Source organism: Coturnix japonica, chromosome 8, assembly GCF_054131305.1.
Source record: "Coturnix japonica strain WE chromosome 8, WE-NBRP24, whole genome shotgun sequence".
Taxonomy (NCBI): Eukaryota; Metazoa; Chordata; class Aves; order Galliformes; family Phasianidae; genus Coturnix; species Coturnix japonica.
In genome coordinates this window covers 7,984,397-8,007,607 of record NC_140670.1, presented here as the reverse complement: position 1 = coordinate 8,007,607, position 23,211 = coordinate 7,984,397, and the positions used below count along the sequence as shown (strand labels likewise).

Below are 23,211 nucleotides of genomic sequence, written 5' to 3'. Positions count from 1 at the left end.
TTACATACCCACACAGAGAGACCACCTGAAGAAGTTTTGTTTCTTTGTTTGTTTGCTTTAATACCCTGTTTTATGTCACTTTGGCTTCATTTCCTCCTCCCTTGAAGACAACAGCTCAACCCTGCTCAAAGCACTAGCATTAGGAAGGTTAAATCTTTAACCTTCTTGTGCTTCTGGAAAATAATATTAAAAAAAAAATAAATTAAAAGAGTATAAATTTTGTACCTCTTACAGCATATGAGCTTTCTTGTCAACTTCTACTTCTTATTTGATTGAAATGGAAAAGCAGAGCATGGGGGAAAAGATTACGAATACCGTACAGTAACTTTAGCTCAGGAAAAAGGGTTCTGCTCTACCTCTGGAAACTCATAATAATTGGTTCTGAGAAATGTCACCTATTAATAATTTCCTGAAACTAATGATCAGGAAGTATTGCAGTATTTCCTGCTTGTTTTCTAAATGCAAATGTTTAAAACTAAAGAAAATTAATCTTAATTTTCAGTGGAGTTAGTAAATAGGCATTGAGTGTTCCATGGAACTATAGGGAAAAATACCAGACTCTGCTATTCACTATAAAAATCATCTGTAATGTGACATATTAGATACCTCATAGAGCACTTTATGGTGTGTTTGTTTGTTTGTTTCTTTTACCATGAAGCCAAACTTTAACTGTGCAGTAGCTAAACTGTTAGATCTCATTTCTGGTGAGAGCACTGACATACTGCTTCGCCTCTGGTAGAACTTCAGCATACGCTTCACGCTTGTAGCGTGCTTTACTGAATTGAGACCAAATTACCCAAATACCGGAACAGCAACAGACCCTGCAGCCTGTGTGATCCTTGTAAACATGTGGCTTCACAGCTGCTCGGTGTCTTCCTGATTGTAAAGTTCCTCTTGGATCAAGCATCCACATGCCATTTCCTCTCCAACTGTCATTTTTTCTGAGCTCCTGTTTGCCTCTGCTGCCAGTGAAGTCCACATGCTTGGCCCTGGGTCACCTACACTCTCCTGTGCATCCTGGTTGGATGTGTTCCATACAACATTGCCCCATTGCTGTGTCAGTCAAATGTGTCTTAGCCATTTTCACCGTGGCTGATATAACTTAGCCATCATTCACTGCTGCAAGTCTTAGACTATAATTTCTCTTCATCCCACCGGCATTCAAAATGTTAATGTCTTGATGCAAATGACGCAACTATATGGCCAGAGTTGTCTCAGCCCATCTCTGGTTGTTTGGTTTCCTGCAGCTAGGTCAGTGTCCTCTGTAGCTGCACTGCTGAGTTACTCCCCAGTTCCTTCTGCCCTGCTGAAATGTCTGCTCTAACCATGTTACAGCCCTGAGGGTGCTGACACAGACTCAACTAAACCCAGTCACATGCACACACTTCCTGACCTTCTCATTGTTGAAACCTGATGGAATGCCTCTTCTGTTATACCTGTTATTTTTAACTAGCCCTTACCTCCTGTTCTATTCTGTTTACTTTGTTGGCTCTTGCAGAATGGAATGAAATGTTTATGAAATGCAGCACACAAGAATTGGTTCTGTTTTTTTGCCATTGGAGTTGCTTCATTGACAGCAAGCCCAGAAGCTGTCTGTGGTTTTCATGTTCAGGACAACACTGAGCTTCTGTCTTGTTTTTGCAATAGGACTACTTGATGTGGGCCTAGTTACAAAGAAGTGCAATCTCTAGAAATGTTGAAATACACTCCTGGGTTTCTGCTGGCTCTTCTTTATTCGTGCCACTCAAGCTCAGACTTTTCCTGTCTTAGCTGTATGACAGCACGACTTCAGGGTTTGAACAAGAAACACCAAGTTGTGGTGTGAATGATGTGCTAAACTTCATTTTCTACAGTGTGAGTGCTGTATGGCCAGGTGAACTAGGGGGTCTTAGGAGGGAACAGATGAAGAAAAGAGCTGCTTGGTGCCATTGCAGCTGGCAAAAAGGATAATGCTGGAGCATGAAGACAAAAAATATATCATAAATCACAGAACAAAGGAATTGGTTGTTTTTATTGCTGGTTCATTTGGTTGTTTCACCTAAATTTTATATGCGTGATGCATGTTGTTACTGTAAAGTGAATTTATCCTCTGGTTCCTGACTGTTGCACTGAGGAATATACAATGCTATATGAAAGCTGAGCAATTTCAGGTGCAAAGCAGCAGCTTTTTTGAATTTCTTTTCAAGTACTTTGAAACCAGAACAAATATCATGATTTCATTTTGCTGTTTTGGTCTTGTGAGTTATGCCAAAGCTCTGCAATTCACAGGACTGTAGAGAAAAATTAAACCCTGGAAATCCAATTCCTGAAATGCCTGTGTGCAGTTAAGGCAAAGATAAAAGCATTGACTGTAAGTGGAATGCGCTTGCCAGAGAATGAGTTAATCCTTTCAGCCTATATTACTAGTATGGCATTGATTGAAATCACTCACTTGAGCATAATTTGAGAAATGTTTTAATGTGGTCAGAAACACTGATAAACCTTTGTCTCGAACTGCTGAGAACCAGTCATCCCGAGATCTCCTGATGCCAGAAATATGAAGTAGCTCAGTGACCACAAGCAGGCTGTGTTCTACAGGCAGCTCTTTGAGGAGATACAAGCCATAAATAGGAGGTGCAAGTGAATGAGAAGTGAAAGGTAATGGAGAGAAGAGAAAAAATTATTCTTAAGAGTCACTGACCTTGCTGTTTCTATAGATATGCATTGTATTTGCCTGTTCTGTTTTGTATTTTGAGCTGCAGTTACATTTATCAGGAATCAGAGCTTTTCTCTACCAAATGGTTTGCTCAAACTGACTTTTAGTTTGACTTCACAGTAGAAGCCTTTTTTTCAAGTTTTCAGCCTTGAGGAAAGAGGACTGAGGCGGGGGGGGAATCTGATTAATGTTTGTAAATACCTTAAGTGTGGGAGTCAAAGGGACATGGCCAACCTCTTTCCAGCAGTCTGTGGGGACAGGACAAGGGGAAATGTCCGTAAACTGGAGCATAGGAAGTTCCACACAAATCACAGTATCACAGTCTCGTGCGGATTGGAAGGGACCTTAGAGATCATTGAGTCCAACCCCCGGGATTTGAGCCTCCTGTGTAGCAGAGCGGCACTTCTACCACTTGTGCCACTTGAACCTGGGCCTCCCCCCTGTGGGGAGGAAAAAGTGCCTAAGAACTTCTTCATGGTAAGGGTGATGGAGCACTGGAACAGGCTGCCCAGAGAGGTTGTGGATTCTCCTTCTCTGGAGATATTCAAGACCTGCCGGGATGCCTACCTGTGCAACCTGCTGTGGGGAGCCTGCTTTGGCAAGGGGCTTGCCCTCCATGATCTCTAGAGATCCCTTCCAGCCCCTACAGTTCTGTGATAGATATAAAAGGAGCTTTCCTTGCCTGTCTGTAATAACTTTATGATTAACTGAAAGATTCTACTGTGTCTTTTGAAGTAATTTTCCTTTTCCTATCTTCCGTTCAATCAAGGGTGATCACATCACTGACTAGTATGTGAGCATGTAGTTTGTTTGTTTTCCTGCTAATCTACCCGAGTTTGACAGATCTTTGCTATGTATAAAATGTTTGTGAAGTGTTTACACTCCTGTTTTTCCTGTTTCAGAATGGTTTCACTCCCCTGTATATGGCAGCCCAAGAAAACCACCTGGAGGTTGTGAAGTTTCTTCTCGATAATGGTGCCAGTCAGAGCCTTGCCACAGAGGTAAATGTTTGAGTTCTTGAGTTCACGTAAAAGATATGATGCACTCCAGTAGTAACCCTTGCTAGCTTACACCAAGCTTGTCTTTCAAGTACAAAATTAAAGAGCAGAAAAACTCTCTGTGAAATGTGCTAATGAATATTGAGTTATTGACTTTTCAGCAATTTAAACCACTTGCAATTTCTAAAAATTTTTTTAAAACATGACTTTAACTAGAAACAGTTCTAAAAATAGATCTGTTCTTAGTCATTACAGGTAATCTTTCAGGTTAAGTGCTCAGAGAAGCTGTGTGCATGATATGAAAATTCTTTCTGCCTTCATTAAAAGTACTGACTAATATAGAGAGCAACCATAAAGCAAGAACAGTTTATATTGCGGAACCAGCTCTGGGATATCAGGGAAAACCCAGGGCTGCTAAGTGCTTGGAGTACTTTCTGAGCTGCGTTTATTGCTAAGTTGATACCCTCTCTGCAGCATGCAATTATTCTGTCTGGTCTTGCAGTGATAATTGCAAGCTGACAGAATGATGGAAGATCCATCCTTGAAAATGTTCTGTGATGGTTCTCGAACAACAGTTTTTATTTCTAGTTTAAAAAAGTAATTATAACTCAGTGAGGAAACTTGGAGAAAATATTCAAAGTGATTATAAGAATAGCAGACATGTTAATAGTCCTAAAAATAGTCTTAAAAAGCATTTCAGTAGTACTTCATTCCATCTGTTTAAAGAAAAAAAAAAAAGTATTTTCTCTCTATAACTTTTTTAGGAACTTGGCTGCTTCATCTGAACTGGTTCCACAGAACCAATAATGCTTGAGAAAGTTGCTTTTTTTTTTTTTTTTTTTTTTTTTTTTTTGCAAGATGCGGGAAGCAAAATTACTTCATTGCATCACTGTACATTGTAACGTCACTGTTTAGTGATGCATGTAGGGAATCTTCTCTTTTGATGACAGTATTGTAAAAATTGCGGATCAAAAGTTCTCAAAATGACTTACAATGCTTACAACAGGAGTTGTGCCCCGGAAGGTACCTTCTGAAAATGCTCAGAGGTAACAAAATGAAATATTTTTAATCTAGAACATCAGTTCAATAGCATAGCTGTTGGAATATTATTTTGTATTGAAAACAAGGATGTCATGGGATGCCCAGAAACATGCAGTTGTTTTAGACTTTTAAAAATATCTGTGCCAGTCTGATGTTCTTTAAATAGAATTATGTAGAATTGTGCACAAGTACTTGGCTTGGATTCTTCTACGCTTTTCCTCCTGACCTTTTTATGTCAGCTTAGGCTGAGCTTTGTCCAACTCAACCTCATATCCATGTGTAATTCCTCTGAAGATTCGGACTACAAAACAACGTTGCATTTATTGCCTTGTTTGTGATAATTGCTTGGGTGTTTTTTTTTCTCTTGGTTAAATTTTTTATTTGAAAATGTAATTTTGAAAGTCTTTGTTATTAGATAGTTACTATTAACCAATTATTTATTAATATAGCTCTTCAGCAGAGGTGTTTTAATATATATATAAAAAAAGTAGATCCACATGCTGTCTTTAAATCATTCTTAGTTTTTTGTGGTGTTTGGTTTTGGTTTTTTTTTCCCTAGAGTGGGATTTGCTTTATGCTTTAAAGTGTAGTTGCTAATTATACTACTGACATCAAGATACTTGCAATTGCTTTTTGTGGGCCGGTAATTTCAGATAGCACGTGGTGGAAATGCGTTCTTGTCATTGCTAATATTCTTGGTCGCAGTTTCTTGGCTGTGGTACAGTGATCTCTGCACAAACTGAATCTGTGGGCGGTCCTCATCAGAGTTGGGAAACTGGAGTATAGCATATAGCAGCTATTTTGGTGTTGAAATGAAGTGCTTCCATTTGTCCACTCACTTTTCCCTAGGGAAAGAGGAAAATGTAGTCCTAGGATTTTTTTTTTTCCTTCTTTTTAGCAGCATTTTTACCAGAAGAGAAAGTCTGTTGAGGAGAGATGCTGGTGATAGTTAAGTCACTTGTCTCTGAAAAGCAGCTGACAGTGCCACTGCCATTGGCTGCATAGAGAGGGAAGCAAATATCTCCTGGTCGCTATGTGTGTGCTATTTCTCTCAAGGTTCGTCCAGGCCTCCATTTCTGCAGGTACCGTGTAGCTATATTGTCAGAGCCCTCTGGTGGGGATATCTGTGGCAGTCTTGGCCCGTAAAGCTGCAAAGCATTTTTCATACTGTGTCCCTGCCTGCTGGAACATCCCTGGGACCACAGCCCAGAGCCATGCCCCACCTCTACAGAAGGGTGAGCATCATGCCAAGTGGAAGGCTGGGATCAGTGAGTTTAAATAAATAAATCATTCAACAACAAAGGGAAAATAAACAACAACCCGCACCTCCTTAAATAAACAACTTGTTAGGAACAAAGGAATTTCAGTGAGTTTTCTTCTAACTTACCCTCAGTTTTTTGAGAAAAATGCTGTCTTTCTGTCTTTCTTTTCTTCCCTTTATTCTCTTATGATTAGGTTCTCTTTGTTTTGGGAGGCAAAGAAGAGATTCCTTACTGAAAACAGTATTTCTACCTACAAAAGCTAAAAAGTTCATATTTGAACTCTGCACTTCTGGCATTGTAGGGATTGACATACTTCTGTGTTGTTGCTGTGCTGCTGTTTCACACTTACACAAACATACAGTTTGATCATGGCAGAAGCAGTTAGAAAATAATACAATGTGTTCAATACATACCACCCTGTAACGAGATCTAGTAATAAAAGCTCTGAATGTACAGATCAAGTGTTAGAAGGAATAACCAAATAAATACCTTATGTAGTATAATTTGCATTAGAATTTTTGAATAATTTTGGGTTTTCTATTGGATAAAAGCGATTCCAAATAATAAGTCTTCTAAAGATCCACAAAAATATAATTATAAAAACATCTCAGACTGTACTTTTCCCATGTTTGAAGAATGCACTCTAAAATCTGTTAAACAAAAGTCTTCTATTTTTCAGATCTTGTCCTCCCACATTTGTTTGGTTTGCCATTTACTGGTCTGAAAGGAAATCACTTGTGTTCATAAGAGGATTATATATCACTTCTATACTTTGGAGTTGTAGTAAAGCAATTGCTATATTGGGAGAATGTGCATTCTTGTTCAGATACTACTGTGTTATTGATAATTATTGTTTAAATATATGCAGATATTATTTAAAATCCAAATTTAAATATATGAGAGTTGAGATGAAATTTAATAATAAAATGGAAATGTATGTTTTAACTGGTAGCTTTGGCGAGGAAGGATGATAATTTGCTATGAAGAAATCATGTTTACTTGTAACTTTTAAGTAGTGCTAGCTTTTTGTGTTTCTAAATACTAACACGTACATTTGTGCATATAATGAAATGTGTAAAGTGAATAGTTCATTGTTTTTTTTCCAAGTCAGTTTTGCTTGTGTATGTCTTTTAATTTTACTGTCTCCGGTGATGAGATCGCTTCCAATTTGCACCGCCTTGAGATTTTGGAATAAGTGTTGAGCAGCCTTGTTGTATGTTGCAGGATGGTTTCACACCTTTGGCAGTAGCTTTACAGCAAGGTCATGACCAGGTGGTTTCACTGTTGCTTGAAAATGATACAAAAGGAAAAGTCCGTCTTCCCGCTCTTCACATCGCTGCTCGGAAGGATGATACAAAGGCAGCGGCTCTGCTCCTGCAGAATGACCACAATGCTGATGTGGAATCAAAGGTCAGTTGTAAGGAAGTAAGGTTTTATGCTGCTAAGTGCTGAGCATATCTTGTGTCTAGTGAAGATCTTCCTTTATTAAAGTGTTTGGCTTATGAGTTGCACATAACTTTCTCCTATAGCTTGTGACTAAAAATAATGTTTCACTAGCTTCCCTTGCCTCTTTTTTTTCTTTTTTCCTCACTCCCTTTTTGTTTGAATCAGGGTTAACTTCTCTTGTAGAAACTTTGCAAATAGAAAATAAAAGCAAAATATTATTGCAATCGTTCTCTTGAAAATGGAAGCCACTGTTGAGGTGGTCTGCTGGAGAGACCGTACAATTAAGTCATTTGATTAGTTGTTTGTGAAATTGCCACTTTAAGAACTCTGATAAACATGTAACAATTAACATTCGAAATACTCAATCATTCAGCTTCCATTCAGTCAAGCTTTCTTTGTGCCAGTTGTGCTGTCGTCTGAGCTGCCATCCCACATAGCAATCATGAAGCTTTTTGCATCCATATCACCAGTGGTGAACTAACCGTTCATTTTTTCCCCCTCTTTGCTTCCAAATGTGTTAACCTAGATGATGGTGAATAGAACAACAGAGGTATATATAAATATATATATGCATCATCACTCCTTCATGACTTAGTGCTGCTGCGTCATATTTTCCTCCTCCTTTCTGCATCGCCTTCTATAGGATAGATACCTGCTTTAGATAAAATTAAGTAGCATGTGCCAGAGAACACTGTAGTTTAGATACCAGGGCTTTCTGCAGCTGAACACTAGGGTTTAAAAATGAGAGCAAGTGTTCTTGGGTGCCGATTGCCATCATAAATGAGCGATATTATGTAAGATGGAGTTTTCAGGGATTCTCATGGAGTCGACATTTACCAGATGTGTCAAGAGCTGCAGACAACCCTGTTGTGTTGTGCATCCAAGACTGACTTCAGGCTTCTGCATGACACTTTCCTTGATGGTGTCAGCAAATGGAGTGATCTGTGATTTTAAATCTGCCAAACTCCCGAAGCAAGGCAGTTGCAAACTTAGCATGGCTTGCTAACAATTTAGAAATGCATCTAGTTCCCATAAGGTTTCATACTTTGCAGGACTGATGGAATTGCTGCATGTTTTAGCATTATTTTAAAAAGAAGTAAAACTACTTAAATATGAAAATAATTTGCTGAAGTGATATTATCGGTAAGGAATCTTCTAATTAGGTTGATAACTTGTGGTGTCTGAACATAACCCATTGTGATTGCCCTCAGTGGGACACTGATCTTTATGGTACTAACCCTTGGAAAGAAAAAAAATCCATATTAATCATTCAAAATGGTCTTTGATGTTGTTTTCATTTGCATCTACTTTGAATCTGTAAAAACAGTTAGCAAGTATCATCAAATGACTTGTATCTGAACTTCTCCAAAGAATCTCTTAATAAATTTGGCTTGCGATTTTGACATAATGCCAATAACAAGTAGACATTAGAAATTAATGTATTATAAAAGACAGATCAATGTTTTAATAGTCACACTTTTTGCTGCTGTTTCTCCTGAAATATCTAAAAGTTTTATTAGTACTGATCTTCTAGAATAATTATGTTCATTTAATTTATTTTCCCTCCTGCACTGCAGTATGATTTTATGTAGAATTTCAGAGAGTGAGTAAATAATTGTCAGTGGGTGAAAACTAGTACAGATTTGGAATGGTGACTTGCAGCACACTCCTATTATTAGCTTTAGTCAACGATCTGCTACAAATTTTGGAGTACTGAGCAGATAATATATATATATACACATATATATATGTTTGTTTGTTTTTCCAGAGTGGGTTCACACCCCTTCACATAGCTGCTCACTATGGAAATATCAATGTAGCCACATTGCTGTTAAATCGAGGAGCTGCTGTGGACTTCACTGCAAGGGTAAGAATGGAATCATAGTTACTCTAGTTTACTTAATCTAACACTTGGAAGGCGTGGAAATGTGCACTGTACTTGCTAGTGGAGAGGTCTGACCTGACAGCTTGTTTTGTTACCTTAAAATGTAAAGAGGGGATGCCCATGCTGCTGAACCTGAACTCTTGAAAACCTCTGTTTATTTTCATAGTTAGTGTTGTGAAAGGCAGGCTGTTTGGTGAGGATACTACTTCTGCCTGTAACTGTAACATATGGCAGGAATGCTGTCCCTGTTGAATTGTCCTCAATATGCAGTTGTTTCCAGTGAACAGGAAGGGAAAGTGTTGCTGGTGAATAAAGCAGCTGTGCCTTCACTGCATATGCGAGTGTCAGATGATGCGTAAAGAAGATCTGAGAAAAAAGACAGGTAGAAGAGGAAGTGAGGTGTAGAAAAGGAGGGGAGTTGAAGATTGAGCCTTATAGCAGAAAGCCATGCTAAGGTGGGCGAAATAATCCTTCTGATCCCATAAGCTCTGATCCGAAGTCAAAGGAATAGCAGGATAGTTCCTCAGATAAATGGGAAAGGAGACAAAGCCAGGATTAATGTAGTGTGGGAGCAGCCTTTCAATTAAATTGGGGGGAAAAACAACCAGCAGTATTGAAGGGGGAAGTTATTTGGCATAGTGTCTGTGATTAGATGAGACTGAACTGTAATATTCAACAGTTTCTTTGTAAAGGTTTTGAGTATGTGCTGTGCATGTTGCTTTTGCAGTGGAAAAAGTATTATTCCACTGTTTAAAGCATTTTGTCACATAGCAAAAGCAAAATGTAGTTTTTCCTCTTACTTTAGATAATATCATAAAATCATGGGATGGTTTGGGTTGGAAGGGACCTTTGGGATGATCTCATTCCAAACCCCCTGCTATAGGCAGGGACTCCTCCCTGTAGACCAGGTTGCTCAAAGCCCCATCCAGCCTGGGCTTGAACACTTCCAGGGAAGGAGCATCCACAGCCTTGCTGGGCAACCTGTTCCAGTGTCTTAACACTCCCATAGAAAAGAATTATTTATAATATCTAGTCTAAATCTGCCTTCTTTCAGTTTAAAGCCATTTCTCCTCGTCCTGTCACTGTCTTCCCTCAAAAAAGTCCCTCCCCAGCTTTCCTGTGGTCGCCCTTCAGGTACTGGAAAGCTGCTATAAGGTCCCCTCAGATACTGTTCTTCTCTAGGCTGAAGGGCCCAAGCTCTCAGCCTGTCCTCCTATGGGGGAGGTGCTCCAGCCATCTGAACATCTTTGTGGCCCTCCTCTGGACTTGCTTCAAGAATTCCATGTCCTTCTTGCGATGGGGGCTCTAGAAATGGACACAGTTCTCCAGGTGTCGTCTCATGAGAGCAGAGCAGAAGAGCAAAATCCTTTGACTTAGGGAAATTTTTACTTAGGATTATAAAATCGTTTAGATTAGGAAAAAATCATAAAATCATCAAGCAAAGTCTTTGATAAACATTGCAAATCAACGAAAACAGGGAAATAACATTGTGTTTATTTACTAAATAAGCTACTGTTTTACTTATGGGACTGCTCTGAGTTAAACAAAACTTGAGCAGTTCTTTTCTAGAGAGTTATTAATAAGGAGAATCGGTGATGGGTAGAGCATGGATAGAAATGCTGAGCAATGCACCTTAAGTGTTTTGACCCAAAATGTAATCTTTAAACTGTAAGTAGGAGGTTAGGTGAGTAGTACAAGTGCTGACCACTGTTCATTCAACATATTGTTCAGTGATCTGTTAATGAGGATAAATCCCCAAAGCTAAAAAGAAAAAATATAAAACAATGCAGTACCTGCTAACACTAGCGAGAAGAGTACTAGCAGATACTGAGTAAAGCTGATAGGAGAATATCATAGGATAGGAACTGCTTGTGTGTTTCTCACAAATTGTTTTCCACAGCTCATGCATTGCTAAAATAGGTTTTATGTTGCTGATGAAAGAGAGAAGGTCCAAGGTTAGATCCATGTGAAATTCATGAGTTAAGGGTAGATTTGGCAGTTAGGTGCTTCTGGGAATATTTGAACCATGTGTGCTTGGCTTCTCTGATAACATTGATTTCATATTCCTGGAGCCTTAATCTGACCAAATTAGAGCATTAAGTCATTTGGAACTGTCATAAACTTTGGTGTTCAATATTTGATAGGCACTAATCACTGGACTGAGGAAGATGAACAGATCTTGTGTTAACTCCTCCTCTCAGAAACATGATTAAGGATTAGCCATGCAACTACATTAGCAATTACCAGCATTTTTTACCAGTGTTGCTAAACATCATCCATTTGTGCCTGTTTCCATGAAATAATAAATCTGAGCTTTAGCAGCATCAATTTGAATTAAGGGCACTGATGGAGAGCAGATCTGAAGTCAGAAGAGAGTTGTTCTTTCCTCTTCAAGATTCAGAAATCCCAGGTTCACCTTCCGTGAGCTCTCCTCATCATCAGAGAAACAGACTGTTCAGACAGCCTGGGATGTGCAGGTGCAGTGACATCAGCCCAAAAGAGCAGTGGGCTGATGCTGACTCAGTTCTAAATGGCTTGTTTGTGCTCACAGTAGCTGGGTGAAGGCATCTGCAGAGCACATCTCTACTATGTCGTGGTTGCAAATCTAGATGAGGTATCCCCGACAAAAGGAATTGCATAAATAACAGTAATATGAGGTTGAATTTAGTTTTATCAGAAGGCTGGAAATGAAGGCGCTTAATAGAAATATGAGTTAGATTTTGGTAAAGCAGTGAATCTGTAGGCAGATGCAGACAAATGTGAGTTGAGGATAAAGTATCATTATTAGAACTAGGTAACAGAGTCCTTGCTTGATCCTTGATTATCCAGAAAACAAAACAGGCACTAGAACAGATGCTAAAAGTGACCCACAGGTACTGCCTGCCTGCTGCCACCCCATTGTTTCTTGGTTTTTTAATGTCTATAAACAGTCTTCACAATGAGCTGTGTGCCTTGCCTTGGGGAAAAGTTCTTATTTGAACTGTTGAGAACCTGGGAAGGCATGCAACAGAGTAAAGGTGGAGGAGGGATATAATGCAAATGGAATCATACTGTGTGTGTGCACTGTAGCTTTTAGAAGTAGATAGACCAAACTGTAGGATGGTGATGTCAGGAGTGCTTTGGACAACCAATACTTTTTCCTTTGTTCTGGCTAAGTAAATATGAACTGACAATTCTCTGTCTCTCAATTCATGTTAAAATATTTAGATAATTCAGTTCTGGGGGCGAGTTGAACAAGAACAGAGGACTATGGTAAGAGGGGTTATTTGTATGGAAAGAGGCAACACAAAGACAAATGTATGAGGGCAGGATGAATATCCAGCTGTCACTGAATGGGAGGATAGGTCAAGGTAGAGTAGAGGGACAAGGTGGATGAAGGCAGAGCTCTGAGCTTTGAGGGCAGTGGTGAGTGTGGTGAAAAGAGGAGCTGGTGAAATGATATAAGAAACAGGAAGGCAGATGGGTGACAGTGCTGTGGTGTGTTCAGTGGATTTCTGAGGGGCTCAGGGGAAAACCAAATTTAAAAAAAAAAAAAAGTGTTCCAGCAGTGAAGGCAGGGGAGGATATAAGCTTGATAATGGCTCCTGGTGTTTGGACAGGAGGTGAGCAGTAGTGCTGTAGTGTAAATAAATGATGTCCCCAGTGATATGCAGTAGCAGCTGCTCTCCTCATCCCTGCCAGTGTACACCTGCCTGCCTCTTGGCTGTCATACACTCACTCCGATGTTTTCTTCTTTCATTGTTCCTAATAATAATGTGTAGGTCCAGGAGCTCTTACAGGTGTTACTGTGCCTGCTGGCCTGTGTACCTGCAGAGCATAAAGACTGGGAGGTTTGGAACAGTGCCTCCTGATTTGCCCTCTTCCAACACAGCAAGAGATTTAGTGACCTGTCTTCCACTGAAATGCGTTTACTTTTTTGAATCCGTGTGTTCTCTGTCCTTGCTACAACATGGCAAAGGGAAGGAACGTGCAGGGAATGTGGCACAACATGGAAAGTCCCCTGCAGGATGAATGGACATGACTTCAGTAAATCACCTTTACAATGGTCCAGTTATACCTATTTCTAGGGAAAGCAGCTCCCTTAACCTCATAATCTCAGTCCAGGCCATTTCACTTCTGTTTTGTTTTGGTCTTTGCCATTGTACAATAAAGGAAAAATGTTCTTTCCAAATTACTTGACTTCTTCAGCTCAAATTAATCCAGAAACATGTTCTAGTTTCTGGTCTCTATAAGAAACTTCCATTTGCATGGCTGTGCTTCTCTTTATATCATATTAATGTTTCCCTCTTGCTAAGCTGTGAAATAATCACATAGGGGCTAAAAAAGTGGAGGAAGAGAAGAAAAAGTTAACCAAGGGTGTAGTCAGTTCCCTTAGCAAGGTTAATGTTTGAGTACAATCATTAGCTGGGCTCTGAAGGATTGCAAAAATGCCTAATATCATTCTCTAGTGAGCAAATATTGTTCATCACCTTCTTCTAACTTTGTATAAAACTGTATCCAGTATTACCCCATGTTTTGATAGTTTTAATATCTACTTCCCATGCTCTGGATCTACCAATCTAGTGATTAATATTGAGTATAGCCTGCCAAATACTTGCCTATTCCAGGCTTTCCTTTTGGAAACCTGTTGTTGTGGTGTACAGCAAGCAAATACAAGGGGAAAACTGCTGTGTTCCCATCTCAGCTGCTGCTTCTGAAGCTGAATGTTGTTGCAGGTGCTTCTTCACTCTTGCTTACCAAAAATCAGGTCACCTTCAGCCTGAGGGCAGGTGAGGTGCTGGAGATAAAGGACAGGTCACAGTGGGTTTCCATTCTCTACTGCCCCCTTTAAATTTGTCATAGAGTGCTTTGCTCTTTGGTATCTAGGACTTGGAAAGATACATGCAGATACATGTTAAAAGCAAGTTACAGCCACTGAATGGAATGAGAAAGCATTTTTGTTAGCAGTTCTGGTTATATGTACAGTATCCTGTGCAAGAGAGCTCTTGCTATAAATCACATCTCTTCAGAGTGCGTGCTTTTTCCCATTCAGGCTTTGTTTGGACCTTCTCAAGGGCAGCATACAGAGAGGGCTGGCAATGGAGCTGTGTAACCAGGTTGCCTTATGCTTTGTCATCACAAGTTGGTGTTTCTCCATGGCTGCGGGTGCAGATTAGGGGGATGAGAAAGGTGCTTTGAATAAACAGCATTTTTTTTTAATTTTTTTTTAAAATAAAAATTAGGGGAAAGGCACATTTAAGGGGTTCACAAAGTCTTCAGATATCGTTCTTTTGGCTCAGATTATCTTCCAGTGGATATACCTATCTAGTCCAGATAAGGAAATGCCCCTTAAGTTCTTACCTACCTCTGAGGGAGCACAATGAAAATAAAACAAAATAATTCTCTACAGCTTTCAGAGCAATGACTGAAAGAAACTTCTTGTGACTCTCACATCTACTCCATATTTGAGCAAGTCAAAAGATTTGGGTAACAAGGGAATCCTCTGCATGAAGGTGACCTCTGCCCAAATCATTCTTACCATAGCAAACGAGAGGTGAACACTGTGCCATGCAACTGCTTCCAGCCTTATGAACAGCTTTCTGTGTTCATGACATTCCTTTTCTAGAGCAGATCTCGGTTCCACTGGCAGCGGGTTTTGTCTGCAGAAAGTTTGCTTACTGGAAGGTTGATAAAGGATTTGGTAATGTTGAGCGGGTGGTGTGAGGCCAGCATGCATTAATGATGACCCTGAGGCTGAGGGGCAGCACACCATTAGTCCATCAAAAAAAGCAGGCAGTATGTAAGTGACAGTAACATAAGAGAAGAACGTGGTTTTTTTTATTTCCCTAGCGGTAGCTTGCCATAATGGTTCCTCACTATATTCTTCCTTTTCTTTGAGGATTAATTTAATGCATCTCAAGCCTGAAGAATAAATAAATGAGTATACAATAATTAATTTAGCATCATCTAAGATTTACTATAAAATAAACAGAGGAGAAAAAAAAAATTCTTTGCACTGTCATAAGTTTTTCTGCAGAGTTTGTATGTTTGCACATGTAATATCTTTTATTTCTGAGAGTCTTGTGTGAGTTACAGTGATCCCTGTAACAGCTGCTAAACTAGAAAACTGTTATCTGCAGAACTTGTACTCAGTTACAGCTCCAATTTTGAACTGAAAAAAATGATAGGAGAAAATGCTCGCTGTTCTCATATAAAACATGTTGTAGCTTCATGGTTGCCTAGTACAGTCAGCACAACTTTCTTCTTTATCCGCGAACTGGTAATATGGATAATATTCATGCAGTTATTGATCACAATTCTAGTATATGACAAATAATGTCATGCTTTTTTCTTAAGGGAGCCCCTAAGCACAGAGGAATTTTCTAGACTCCAGCACTGAGCAGTCTGTCTGCTTTCAGCCTGTTTTATTCATTCTTGGTCGCTTCTGAGTCAGCTCTCAGGTGGGAACAGAGAAGGGGAATTTTATTAAATTCCAGATTCATCTGAACATTTTGACAAGAAACTGTGTTTTAAAAAATAATTGAAGGAGTGGAAGCGTGATCTGCCCCTGACAATAGCTGCAGCATGGGAATACAGCTTGACCTTCAGCCAAGCAGCCAACCTGCTGCTTGGACTGTCAGTCCTTGCAGGACTGCAGAGGACAAGTCCCCACTTCAGTCTTTGCTGGAGGTGCTCAAGACATTGCTTGTTTATATCACTGGTGTAGCATCAGTTCTCAAGAGGGATTTATTTCTACTACTGCACTGCATCCACGTTACTTAGCTCGTATCCCACTCAGTCTGCATTTGAGACAATGTAGGACTGTAGGACATGAATAGGGAACACTTAGGTTTTGCTTGTTTGCTTTTTTGAAGATCCTTTTCAAAGCCTGATGTTGTACTACAAGTGCAAGTATTTACTGTTTTTGTTTATTATTAGCGTCTGTATGCTTGTTAACTGAGACTTTTTGATGGAAGAAAAAGGCAATCCCATACTATATCATACCTCTGCTCATTTTAAGTTTACTGCAGTTCTTTTTTTCTAAATTCCTATATGTTTCTGTTGCCAGTTTGTAACAGTAAGGAATAACATAGACTGTTCTGGAGATCTGTGATGAATGATGGCATGTGTCAGAGGGAACTCGGTCTCATTTCAGATGGGAAGAGGTGGCTTTTTGTTCAGCATAGGAAAGCTTGAATTGGTTTTAATTTTCTTATGAAACTGTAGGTAGGGAGATGCAGCTGACAGAGCTTAGTGTCTCCTCTCATCAGCAACAAGCAGAAGCTGCCACAGAAGAAAAACAGATCTCTTTTCACCCATCCTATTTATACCTCCAAAGGAAGGCACAGGGCCCGTGTGAGAGCATAGCAGCAAGCAGTGCATGGACGTAAAGGGAAAATAGCTGTGCACAACGTTGTGAGGTATAGAAAGAAAATGCCTGCTTGTAATCCGTCACACATCAATTTGTACATGCTTTCAGAATACTTTGCATCATGTACTCCATGACATCTGCCAAAGGGGAGATGAAAGACCACATGCTAGTTAATAATGCTGTGAGCATTTATTGTATAGTTTTAGGTTGTTATTCTCATAAGTTATATTTAATATTGATTCCAGAATGTGTTTTAACTCTCAAATTGGATGGCAGAGGAATCTCACTGGAAAGGGATTTTCATGAGACGTTATCCAGTGTGTGATATTTCAGCAAGGAAAGGAGTGCTCTGATAGACTTCTAGATCTGAACCGCATCTTTTTATGGCAACTTCTTGAAGGGATTTCATCTTTTTTACTGCAGGAAAACATCTTCAAAAGTTTCCTGATTTACTATTCTTTCTTGAGAACAAAGGGAGAAATTTATAGAAGATCAAACAGATAAAAATAGACTGGAAAGACAGCAGATGCTGTTGATTTACTGAAGAATTCAGAACCTTACATTTGGTGACTATATTGTTTGCTGATACCACAGTTTCAGTGTTAATAACCTATACCCAAACCGTGCATATTATGAAGCTTTTTTGTTTAATCTCCATTTTCTTATGACAAGTACAAACAACTGGGGTTTGAATTGCTTGCTTTCCTTTTTCTGTCATCAGAAACATAAATGATGATGATGTTAGAGGTTTGTTCTCGTGTCATTTGATAATCTTAATTCTCACAGATGTGTGCTGAGAGATGGGATGGGGTAACATACATGATGCATCTAAGTGTGATTCTTTAAGCCTCAGTTAAGCCCAGTATTAACCAAAGACAATTTGCTTCCCCTAAACTTCAGTGGGCAGTTGTGCAGACATGCACATAATGCTCCCCTTCATACGTGCAGGTCTCATTACTCTTGGCAGCCAAAATTATTACTTCATATTGTTTGCTACCAGTGCAAGCTCGAATTAGCTTAATGCCATAGTTAAATTCTGAATGGAAAACTGGCCCGTTTTTTTTTTTTATTTTCCCATAATATTTTCCACAGCTAATAAGGCTGAACAAGGCCAAATAAGCTGCTTCTTTGTCTTTTAATTCCTATCATGATCTGTTTGAGTAGGTTGATAGAGTGTGTGTGTGTGTGTGGCAACAACAACAAAAAACAACCTAGAGAGTGGGGTAAATACTGTTTCTGCAGCTCTCTTTCCAGCAAAGGGGAACAGAGTTTGCTCATAAGGACAGGTATTTTACTGGGCGTATAGTGTTCCATTACCTTGTCTCTTGTTCAAATCATTATTTCCCAGTAGCTGTGAGTTTTTTTGCTTTTTCTCACAAACCGTGATGAAAATGAATACATCCTTTGTGTATGTCTCTGATGTGAACCCACAATCTTTTCTAAACCAAATGTAACTGAGGATTTCAAGATTTTAGAGATGTTTGGTGTATATGCTTTTTGTAAAGACAGTCTATCAAATGGAGGGAAGATGGCTTGCTGGTTCCAGCTTGTACAAGTGAGCTTGGTACTTATTAGGTGCTGGAGAATTTCACCATGTTCCCAGCCAGGGTTCTTGGCCCCTGCCAGAAGCTGAGACCAACTCCATAGGTCATTATAGTATTTGTACTAACCTGAAATGTGATGGAAATTAACAGGACTCATTTTTGACCATGAAAATAAGTATTATTTTTCCCCTCTGCGGCAAACCAACAGTGTGACCTAAACCTGAACTTCTGAAAGGAAGTCATCTCTTTCAAGTTGAGGTGCTTGTCTGCCAGTACTCAACCATTCGCTCTAGAATCAACTATCTTTCATTTAAGGCGATAGACGATTGAACTGTGGAAGGATTAGAGCCAAATAGCATGTTCTTGTGTAGTTATTCTCCCCTGTGCCACACTAATTTGATGTAGGTTGCTGTCGAGTGTGAACCACATACTTAATCTGTGTTAGTCCTGCCTTTTGTAATGCCTTTATCCTCCTATTTCTTTGACGATGCTTAGAAAAGACGTTTCTTCTTGTCTTTACTTAATATAGCAAATTTGTAGAAATTATTTTGCCATATTAACAGGGCACTGAGGTCTATTAGGCTGAGTTAGTCTCTTTGTCCATCAACCCCAGCAAGCATAAAAAAACTGCTCCTCACTCTAAATTACCTGCAGTACCCTTTACTTGAAGCTATGGGAGTTATTTCCCCTACTGTTTTTTATTGGGAAAATACAATTTGTCATTTTCTCCCTCTGACCTTGGTAACATCTTTCCTCTTGGGAAGAGGAGAAAAGTAGAAAGTATCTCAACATAATTGTCTTCTACTTTTTCTGCCCCTTTTGTGGCTGATATAGTAATATATTGACCCCATGTTATATCTGAATTCAACTTCCAGTCAGATAAAAATAACGTATTTTATCAAAACCAACTCACAAATTGCATGTTATGCAGTCTCAGATTTACATTCTTGAGAAAGTACTTCTTGTTTAATATGTTAATTGTCTCTACATTTTATTTCAATTTTTAAAGAAATTGGAAACAACTCTGACATAGTAGCTGTGATGCTGTAATGATTCTTACCGGAGGAAGCAGCTCCGTCATTTTCTCTGTGGTAATATTAATTCATACTGCCTAGTAGCTATGGATTAGCTTCATAGGGAAATTGCAAGTAAATAAAAATAGAGCATATTGGATTATGTACCCAGCAACATTATAAAGCTGCGAGTCAACTTGTCACATCTGTGAGATTTTTTTCTGGTACTGGCTTTCTCTCATTCCACTCACCTGCAGTTTTGAGGAAGTGCTGTTTAATGCTCTGTTGGCCAGGTAAGACATTTGCGCAGCTTTCCAGCTAGTCAAGGTGCTGGGTGCCTTTCCAATTCAGTCAGCCAGAGGACACATGCTCACTGAAATGCACTGCTTTCTGCTCAGTGAGGGGGAAGCCAGCTTTAAACAGCCAGCTGTTTGGGCTGTCCCTGAATGCACAGAAACGTGTTCTTTAAAATTGTTTGTAGCTCCATACTGTAGCTGCATGCTCTATTTAAGTTCTTTTATCTCCACTTAGCTCCATATGATCAAATATATCCAGGATGCATCCTTCATACACCAACAGATAAAGGATTCATCAGAGCATGAAGAAATGTCCTAGCTACATCTTGTTAAAAAGCATGTTTGTGCGCGCACGCATCAGTTATGTAACTGCCCTCAATGTGCAGCTCAGCTACACGCTGCTGTCTTGTGGGACATCGCTGGGGGAGCGCACATGAACCTATTGGAAGGAGTAGATATCAGTAGATGGTCAGGTAGATGACATGAGTGATGGAGCTGTGACACGCAGCTGGTTAAGAGGCTTCCATGGTTTGCTGGTAGAAATAAATGGCATTGTCATCTTGTTGTTTGAATGAGATCTTCAAATGAAATGCTGTTCTTTTAAAATCTTTCATAGCTCCTAACTTACAAATGAAGTTTTGATGTATTCCTGTTGTTATATGTTCAGAAACAAGCATAGATAGAGAAAATTGCTAGTGTTTAAAGAGTAAATCTGATGATATTTAGCTCTCATACAAAAACTGATAAATGATGCACAATCATGATATTATAATTCCAACCACAGCTAGAATGTTTCTTTTTATAATTTAAAAGGTGATGTCAGGCCAGTATTTCGCATGTGGAGAAACTCAGCTTTCACTTCCTTTCATACTGCCGGATAAACAAAGTCGTGTTATCCCTCAGCAAAACTGGCATAATTCATTCTGTGAGCAAACTGATTGTAGAGTTCCTGAAGGACATGTAGATTTATTTTCATGTTTTGTTTTCTTCCTCCACAGAATGATATCACACCACTACATGTTGCATCGAAGAGGGGAAATGCAAATATGGTCAAACTCCTACTTGATCGAGGAGCTAAAATTGATGCCAAAACAAGGGTAAGCTTCAGCATGAACACAGCAAGTGACTGGATGGAGTTCTTGCTTCTGACCTGAAAGCTGCTGTACAATATAAATCATTCATCTTCTTGGCAGGCTATCATAACTGTACTGCATTTCTTCCTTACAAAATGATTGCAGTAGGATGCTAACAATTTACATCTCTTAAAACAATGTGAAACACCTGCATGGCAAAGTTCAGAACAAACTATTTTCTGTTTAATGTTAAGTGATGTTTTGTGCTAGCTGGGGTAGAAATGACTACACAGGAAAATACTAAAACTTGAGAATTCAGTTAAGATCTTTCAGACCTTGAATATTAAAATAATAACTTTCAACTGCAGTGTGTTTGCCTGTCTTCATGTGCAGGGCTGTGTTTCAGAGTGTAGCACTGGTGGTGAATCTCACTGCTCTTGCAGAGCTGTTTGATAGTTCAGCTTCTGCCTGACTTGGTGCTTAACAGCTGGCTTGGAATTGTAAGTGTGCCAGGTGTAGTGATGGTTTCCATCCAGGTGGTGCCTGACTTGAGTTGCTGAGTGTCCTAGGTCAGTGCAGATGGTTATATCTAATTCTTGTTAAAACCTGATTAAATCAGTTTAAGACTGTTTTACTTACAAACACAGTGGTCAAAAGAAAAGCTCAGAAGTTGGGAAGAACTGGTGCTATGGGCTGTCACAGCAGTCTTTGTAACAGGCTACTGTACATGCAGGGCAGTCTTCATGGTGTTGTGACTGTACCTTTGGAACAACTGTAATTTCCTTGAAATGTTAGTTTGACATGTATCAGTTTTTCATTTCTGTTTTTTCTGTATAATTTCCAAATTTTTCTGTCAAAAATCTTGAACAAATCAAGAATTCAACCTAAGAATATCTTTTCTGCTGTATGCACAGGTTTCCGTTTGGTTTTCTAGTCTTTCAGCAGTCTCTCTCTGTGATTTCCTGCAGTCTTTGTTGAGACACGTTATTTTTTATTTTTGTGACAAATTCAGAAACTGGGTCAGCTCCTTTTCACTCTATCCACACTTTTTTTTTTCAGTTGTTTTTCTGCTTTACCTTTAGAAGCAATTCATGATTTCTTTGAATAATGTGTCTGTTTTTTATCACTGGGGGGTATGGAAGGGATAACTTGTGGACAGTGGGTAGTTCTTGCTCTTGACATTAAGAGAGTAACATTATCTTGAGAGGTTGTAAGGAACAGCCTGTATAAAATCTTGGGTCCTATGCACAATGTGGTGAACTAGATTGTATAGAATTGGAGTCTTTACAGACTGCCATACATATTCATTCTCTTGTCAGGACACAGTAGCCCATGTCTGTAACAACCGTTATTTTCTTTTCTTGTTACTTCCCTTTGCTTTCTATCAAAATGACAGCATAGCAAGCACTTGATCAGAATTTGACTTTTTTTTTTTTCTGTGCTGCAGGCTCTGTGTCTCACCCTCGTTTTTTCTGCTGTGATAGTTTCTTAGAAGCACTTTGCTCCCTCAGGGTAGTATTGGCTACTGGGTTTGTTTTGTGTGTGGAGATATGACCATTCTTTCTGAGTAACCTCCTTCTCTCTTCCTCTCTTTCTTGTCCTCTGTTGTTTAGAAAAGCAGTTAGACTTGAGGCATATTTCAAATACTTTTAACATCAGCCATTCCATGATTTTGTGATTTCTTTCTTCTGGTCCGAAATACCAGCCTCCTACCTGCCACACTGGAGGCTGCTGGGCTTAGGGGGCGATTATGCATATCCTATGTAGGGGGGCCCATTTTGGTGACATGACAGATATGCATTTGGGAACATGGGAAGGCATTCTTTGTTTCCTCTCTACACTCATTTATTTGGCTCGTTGCAGCCAAAAAGTTGGGGACCACTATTTTAAATAGTTGAAGTCTGACTTGTTCACTTCCCGTAGTTACAAAAACATAATCTGTTACATTTTCTGTGTCACAGACCCCAGGGTCATACATTAGGATAATTTATGTAACTAAAAATATGGGCTGTGATGGAAACAGGATCTAGGAAGAGGACGGAAGCATTAACAGCTCCGTAGTCTGGCAGAGCTTCAGTGAGGGAAAAGTGCAGTTCAGGAAGATTTTGGGGTTTGGTGGTTTGTGTTATTTGTTCTGTTTTTGTTCCTTTCCTTTTCTGGTTTCACCTAGAGAAACCTCCAAATATCCCTTCTCCCCATATATCAAAAGGGATTTGTGTAACTTCTCCCACCTATGTCATATGTATGTTGCACTTCTCTGGCATCACAGAAGGCATCATTTTTTGCTAGTTAGTGATGAAGTGGAAGTTTTGCTTCCAGCAGCACTGACTCATCCTGGCAAGGATTTACCAGGCCCTGGACTGGACAGCAACGGGCTCCACCAGGGAGATTTGAAAAGGGGAGAGAGTCATTGGAGTAACAGTAGGAAAAGCAAGAGGCAACTGAGAATAACAGTACTAGAGTTGAAAAGAACTCTATTTCAGCAGAAATGCATATATATTATTTCTTCAATAACTTAGATTAATTGCTGTAAGCCATTACACTATGTGTTCCTGTTAAAGTTCTCTTGCTATTCCTATCTGACCCAATGCTTTTTTCCTAAGGCAG

The 23,211-nt window shown here is 39.4% G+C and overlaps 1 protein-coding gene across 50 annotated transcripts in view; it reads left to right on the top strand.

The window, feature by feature from the left end:
* Positions 1-23,211, top strand: part of ANK3 (ankyrin 3) — a 327,597-nt gene that overhangs the window by 192,526 nt on the left and 111,860 nt on the right. For 36 of the 50 annotated variants that reach the window (XM_085553969.1, XM_085553937.1, XM_085553942.1 and 33 more), the window contains 5 exons: positions 3,598-3,696; positions 7,221-7,406; positions 7,969-7,992; positions 9,211-9,309; positions 20,530-20,628. In XM_085553969.1, coding sequence (XP_085410095.1) covers positions 3,598-3,696; positions 7,221-7,406; positions 7,969-7,992; positions 9,211-9,309; positions 20,530-20,628 — 507 coding nt within the window. The remainder of the gene's footprint in view (positions 1-3,597; positions 3,697-7,220; positions 7,407-7,968; positions 7,993-9,210; positions 9,310-20,529; positions 20,629-23,211) is intronic. The other 14 variants (XM_085553950.1, XM_085553966.1, XM_085553943.1 and 11 more) reach the window with 1 other exon arrangement.